We start from the raw sequence: 6,376 nt of genomic DNA, 5'->3' as shown, positions 1-6,376 counted from the left end.
ATTGCACTCTTAATGCAGCACTGAGCTGATGTAAACGGTGATTATCTGACCCACTTAGGCTTGTGCATGCGACAGCCTACCTCACTGCTCGAGTGTTTGTAGGACATTGGCTCTGCTAAAATTTACTGTGAAGGAACGAAGGTCTCACCAGCTGTCCCTTAGTAACATTAGGAATAAGCCTCATGGTTTCATGTCTTTAGTCACTGGATTTTCTCCATCTTTCAATAACAGTAATTACAGCTGCCACTGTTACAGAGAAGACCACTGACATGATTCTGCACCGATTAACGCTTTATTGAACATGTACATAAAACACAATGAACCCCAATCACATTTCCTTTGTGTTTAGCACATAGAACCAGCAGTACAACAACCTCCCCCTGCAATTACAGCAAAAGATTTAAAAAATTATATCTAACCGATCACATTTTTTGCAACAGCATCGTACGATGAAGTATCCTCAACCACAGGTCAAACCAAGTACATTTCAACAATGAACAGCACCAAAGGTTAATTTTATGTCATTTCATTTAGAGGATCAGAGCTGTGAGCAGAAAACGCAGGCTATAACTCTGCTGCCACTTCAGTGGCACCTTCGGCCATTTCTGCTCAACAATTGAACGGCAGAAAATGAGCCACGGAGGCTGGTGCAGAGCGAGAACGTGCTTTAACAGGGGAAAGTGATTTACAGGTATGAGATTCCCATTAGAGTGTGCTAATTGTTTCCACACCATTAGTGACAGTTATCTAATGAAGGATATTTAACCAGGCGCTGCAGTTTATCACAGCTCCTCACGGTTTAGAGGAGGAAGGCAGTGGACCTCGCTCTATATGCCCTTTTTTCAACCTACAGCAGGAGGATCACTGGGCCATTTCTAGAACACAACAGGCAGGAAGGCTTTCTTTGATTTCAGCAAGCAACTATAAGCGCAACTTGTAAAAACACAAGCATTAATGTGAAGCGAAGGAAAGGGCTAATTTGATTTAACAGCATTTAAAGAGAAATACATTTAAAACAATGTACAGTACAAGTGGATCAGTCCAAAGGCAATGCTAACATCACAGGACTATTTCATTTGATCACAGGCAAGACTGCAGATGGTGTACTGGGCAATTTTTTTTTGCTCAGTTATATCTTACAGTCTTAGTCAAGGGTTTAAAATCTTTAACTTTATAAGTCTGAGAACAACTTTAGATCTAAAACCTGAACAGAAATAATTAGCGCTGAGAGTTTCAATGCTTCAAACACCGAGCAATATAAACTGATCAGGAAGAGCGTCAGTCTTCAGGGGTATCTGCAGCAGATTCTCGTCCACTTTTCACTTGCTGCTTTCTTCCTCCAGCTCCTTTTTCAAGCTGCAGAAGATACAAACAAAAGATGAACTCAAGCTTTTAATACACATAAAAAAAAATTAATAAACTCTAGAGACCTCAACGTCAGGCTCGAGGATTTTTAGTTCAAATGGCTAGTCAGTCAATCTTTCAAAGTAAGTGTAATATGCCTAATGTTGGTGCTACCGGGTTGCCTTGGCAACTCTCTTTGATTTAGAAGTCGCCACTGAGAAAGAAAAGTCAAAGCTAACAATTTTGGGAGATTTGTAGAAATTATGTCAGAGATTTCCAGAACTATTTAGAAGAAAACTGTTGTCTATATGTCCGCTGTTCATTCAGGCTACAAAAAAAGCAAGAGAGAGCAAGATTTTCAACAAATAACAGGAAGGATGAATGTATTTAAAGTAAAATTGATTGCTTTTATACATTTGAACTTCCAACCCCTGTCTGTCAGACAAGATGTTTTTAGTAGTGACATGGACTTGAAAATTACAATGAAAGTGACAGTAAAAGTTTTCAAAATTCCTCTGTCTCATTGACTGGAAATTGGTCCAGATTAGATTAGCTGCATTGACAGTAAATATAAATACACATGATGGATTGATATTAGATTTTAAAGAGGCAAAATCTTTAAAATGGGACATCTCTAATCCTTTTGTGTTTTAAGAAAGTAAAAAGTTGTTTCACAACAATGATTCTCCAGTTATCAAAGCTTAAATAACCCCAAACGAATGGAAAATTGACAATTAACCCTTTATTGGGGCATCTCTTAAAGGCGTCCTCACCTTTTCAGGTAAGCGTGCACATTATCAAAGCCATGGTACTTAGCAAGGTAGACCAACACTCCAGTGGCACAGCGGCCTTCTCTGGCCCGACAGAAGCTGCAGTTACAGATCCCTCTGCACGGCGGGCACCACCACTCCTAACAAGCACACGATTTATTAATCAACACATTTATTACGAACGGTGATCACGGCGCTAAATGACGTGGTACTTACTGGATTCAGCAGAGCATCTCGAACCTCCTCTCCATATCGGTTACGGAGGCACGGGCCGCAGAACTGACCTCTCACCCCAAAACACTCGGGATTACGGCAGTTGGTTTTGGTATCGGTCGTCTTCTGGCGGCACTGGTGGCAGGTGGAGCCCTGAAAACAGAATAAATTGACAATATTTCAGTCACACGGCTGCACCAGCGCTGACTTTAATCAGAGGTTCAATGATGCGGGACTCACAGTGGAGCTGTTGTAGACTTTCTCTCGGACGTTGTTGCAGATTCTCTGCAGCTCCAACTCGGTAATTTCCTCCACAGGCCGCACCACATGAGGAATGGTCCGCTGCCTGTTGCAGCAAAAGCGACGTGGCTGCGCAGGAAAACATTGTCATTACGAGACTACGAAAGCACAGGAGACGGGGTGATTCAGTGGTGTTCATGATTAGACTTACAGGTTCGTCATCTTCCTCGTAGTCGGGGTTTTTGCGAACCAGGCTGAACTTATCCTCGGTGTCTTCCTCAGGAGGCGGGCTGGGAGGTGCGTCCACTTGCGAGCGGGACCGCGTACGGGGAGGGAGCAGCCGCTCGGGGGCTCGACGTACACCCCACGGTTTCCTAGGTGACCTCTCAGGCGCCTGTCTCAGCTGAAAGTAGAAAATATTAGTCCATGCCGAGAAGTAGATTTGTAACTCAGCAAATGCATTATAAGTCATATTACCGTGGTCAAAGCTGACTTTGCCATCCGTTTCCCTGGAAGGAGTCCAGGCACTTTGTTCAATTCTGCTAAGAGCTTTGCAAGCTGAAAATAATTAATAAATATATAAAGCATAATTAAGATATATTGGGAAGTCAGGGCTTTATAAAAACAGGTAGAAATTCTGATCAGTGCATCTCTGGCTTCAATAATTACTGTGACCTAAAAGACACAGATCATACCATTTCTTTGTTCTCCTTAATATTCAGAGCCCTTTTAGCCATGAAGTTCTCCTCTTCCTCGGCGTCAGAGTCCTGCACTTTAGGCTGTGGCAGCGGTTCAGATGCAGGTCTCTTCTTGCCCGTCTTCTTGGTGGGGAACGTCATGGCGACTTTCAGGACATTTGACCTGCGGCCAAGTTTTGGAGCCTCACTGCCGACTTTCTAAAAAAAAAAAAAAAAAAATTATAGCCAACAGAAACCGAAGAGTTTTATTGAACAACATTTCAGCATTACTTACCATTGCTTTAATCTGCTTGCTGATCACGTTCTCCTCAAACCCGCTGCATGTGTCCTCCTCTGACGTTGCCTCGAACACCTTTGGTTTTTGTGCGGTTCTCGTCTGTCTCAAGCTCCTCCTCTAAAGTCAGAGACAAGCATCAGCTGCAACGATCGCAACCACTTGGTAAGTTCGCAGCCAGATGTTAAAGATTCCATTTACCGTATTCGCAAAACCTCCATCAGAACCGAAGCTGTCGCAGCTGTCATCAGAAGAAGACGAGGTCTCCATGGGGACCAGCGGGACACTACGGAAGCTCCTCAGGCTCATCCTGGTTGATGGAGACTGGGCAGCCAGCTTCTTTAAGAAACAACATGAAACAACCATGCAGTCAGATGGGCTTCTGTATTTAACTTAGCAACTCCTCAGTATGGCTGAGAGACTGTAAAACAAAAACTTAACATGCAAGTATTGTTCGGCACTTATAACGTAATTAATTATCTTCAAAATTATAAATCAGGTGCATTAAAACCATCTTTGGATCATGTTGTAAATGCAACGATGCAGTGCGTAACTAATAAGATCGTGAGAAAATATAGCAGAATATAAAATGGGTCATTTGAAGCTGGTAGGACACACCCCTGAGCACAGAGTTCAAACTAAACCACATGATGATCACCAAAATTAAACATACATTTAAAACCACATTCTTAGTCATAAATAATGGAAAATGTTAACGTAGAAATTGTTTTAATACTTAAAAAAAATTAGTCTAAAGATGGCGGAAAGTTAATATCAAATCTAATTCCGCTTATGACCGATGTTTGGTTTTTTTTTTATTTTTGCAAGTATATGAAAGTAATAAAGATGATTAAAAATGAAAACGCAATCTTACCTTGGAGCGCGTCAGAGGCATTTTTCTTTCTTTTCGAAGCGGTTTAACTGTGCGATAAGAAAGCTCACCGTGCAGCAGCAGCTCTGCAGCGAACAATGCAGGACCTGCAGCTGCTTGCAGTCAGCCTCCGTTCATTTCCCGCGCCACCGGAAGGTCCTGGAAGCTGCATGTAAACATTCCGCGGGCGTTTAACTCCATTAATAAACAGATTGGTTAAACTGTAACGTTAGTTGTAGTTTAGACTTCATTTTTTATTCTTTACTTGAGTCCAGCGTGTATTTGAATTTTGATACATTTCTGATTAAAACATTAATGCGAGGTTTGTTATGCATCTTCCATGTTCTTGGCAGTGGCGCGAACATTTCATTGCTTCATTTGCATACAAGGCGCGTAAAATATTGTAAACGATCCAAGATGTTATCAAGTTTCAGGTCGATATGGAGAAAAAGAATCCCCAGGGTTATGAGATTTTCTTTCTTTACAATTTCTTTACATTTGATGTGAGATAAGGTTTCCTATAGAAATAAAGGAAGTGCCTGATAAAAAAAAGAAATCCAAGAAAGTTTTTCAACAGACAGAAATAGAAGACTTCCTGTTGCGAAATCTGTGGTATAAATCACTTAAAGACCTACATTACAAAATTAAAATGTAGAGGAGATAAATGTGTATTATATGTTTTCTGAAATCAACTGGGAAGAAACATGACCTAGCCACTAGTGAGGGTGTAATTTGCTTTTCTATAAGCGGTGTAGCAGTGCATGATTTCAGGTATTGTTGAGAAAATATTTTACAGCCTAGACTACATTGTAGTTAAGTATTATGGAAAATTGTCATAAATGGTTAAAAACAAATTGAAATCTCATCTAATATCAACGCACACAGAATATTATTGTCTGAACACTTTGCTTTACACTCTGTTCCGAATTACAGTGGTTCTCCCTGCCAGCATGCCCAGGTGGGCCCCATGTGGGGAAAAGGAGGGCAGGCCATATGGGTCCCATATGGGTTTGTCCGCGGGTTCCACGATGGCCCCACATGGGTTTGCCCATGTAGGACCACAGCCCACATGGGCACTACATGGGCCCTATATGGTGGTGGCCCACATGGGTTTGTCCATTTAGGGCCCATGTAGGGCCCATGTGGGCTGTGGTCCTACATGGGCAAACCCATGTGGAGCCATCATGGAACCCGCGGACAAACCCATATGGGACCCATATATCAGCCCTCCTTTCCCCCACATGGGGCCCACCTAGGCATTGGATGACTGCATATACCTTTATATTTTCAAATTATGCTTGTTTGTCACCTCTTGAAAATTAACATGTTTAAGCAAGTGTTAAACCTTTCGTTTATTCCACATTTCTAAATTAATAGTTTTTTCTATTGGTTTGGTGTGATATGCTAACCTTCAATGTTGTGTTTTAGTCAGCTGTAGGTGGAAAATCATAATAATTAGCAAAAATAAAGGCTGCTGCAGCATATTTTGATCTATTCTAATTAGAATCCAATGGACGTCTTCCAATAAGGCAAATTTCCACATTGGCAATGTGGACGCTTGCTCAGATTTGCCAACATTGTGGTTTTAAACTTTTTAGATGAAACCAAGCTATCTGAAAACAACATTGCAAAAGTGGTAAGAAGACAATCTCCAAATTGACAAGGTAAATAAAAGCAAAGACTGAACCCTCACCTCAAACCCCCCCCCCAAAAAAAATATATTTCTTTTAAGATGTAGCATACCATCTGCAGGCTGAGTTTGTTTTAATGTTTAAAGATCATAATAACTTGTCTGTGTTTCCACAAGATAGAACAACAAGTTTGATGTTGCTATGTAATATTTTTAATGCTCAGCATTCACACTTTGACCAAAGAGCCATTTATGAAGTCAACTGATACAAGCGGTATTTCTGCAGTGTAATATTAAGATATCATACGGTTGCCTTTCCTTCATTATCCACTCTAG

General features: G+C 41.2%; 1 protein-coding gene across 2 annotated transcripts; it reads right to left on the bottom strand.

Annotated features, from left to right (window-relative positions):
• Window positions 1-273: 273 nt before the first annotated feature.
• On the bottom strand, window positions 274-4,557 carry cdca7a (cell division cycle associated 7a). Of its 2 annotated transcripts, none has more exons than XM_015008550.2 (10): window positions 4,414-4,557; window positions 3,741-3,875; window positions 3,540-3,659; window positions 3,263-3,463; window positions 3,045-3,125; window positions 2,779-2,970; window positions 2,568-2,696; window positions 2,331-2,480; window positions 2,118-2,254; window positions 274-1,356 (listed from the first exon to the last, which is right to left on the bottom strand). In XM_015008550.2, the coding sequence occupies exons 1-10, from the start codon at window positions 4,432-4,434 to the stop codon at window positions 1,320-1,322; spliced, it is 1,203 nt and encodes a 400-aa protein (XP_014864036.1). In that variant the 5' UTR covers window positions 4,435-4,557; the 3' UTR covers window positions 274-1,319. The 2 variants fall into 2 exon arrangements, with proteins under 2 accessions (XP_014864036.1, XP_014864035.1); XM_015008549.2 differs by having other exon boundaries at window positions 3,741-3,878; window positions 4,414-4,556.
• Between the last annotated feature and the right edge of the window lie 1,819 nt (window positions 4,558-6,376).

The sequence above is a fragment of the Poecilia mexicana genome, unplaced genomic scaffold, assembly GCF_051168715.1.
Source record: "Poecilia mexicana isolate PSO_F unplaced genomic scaffold, ASM5116871v1 scaffold_2, whole genome shotgun sequence".
In the NCBI taxonomy this organism is placed as follows: domain Eukaryota; kingdom Metazoa; phylum Chordata; class Actinopteri; order Cyprinodontiformes; family Poeciliidae; genus Poecilia; species Poecilia mexicana.
The sequence above is the reverse complement of the archived record's forward strand: the minus strand, read 5'-3'. Positions and strand labels throughout refer to the sequence as shown.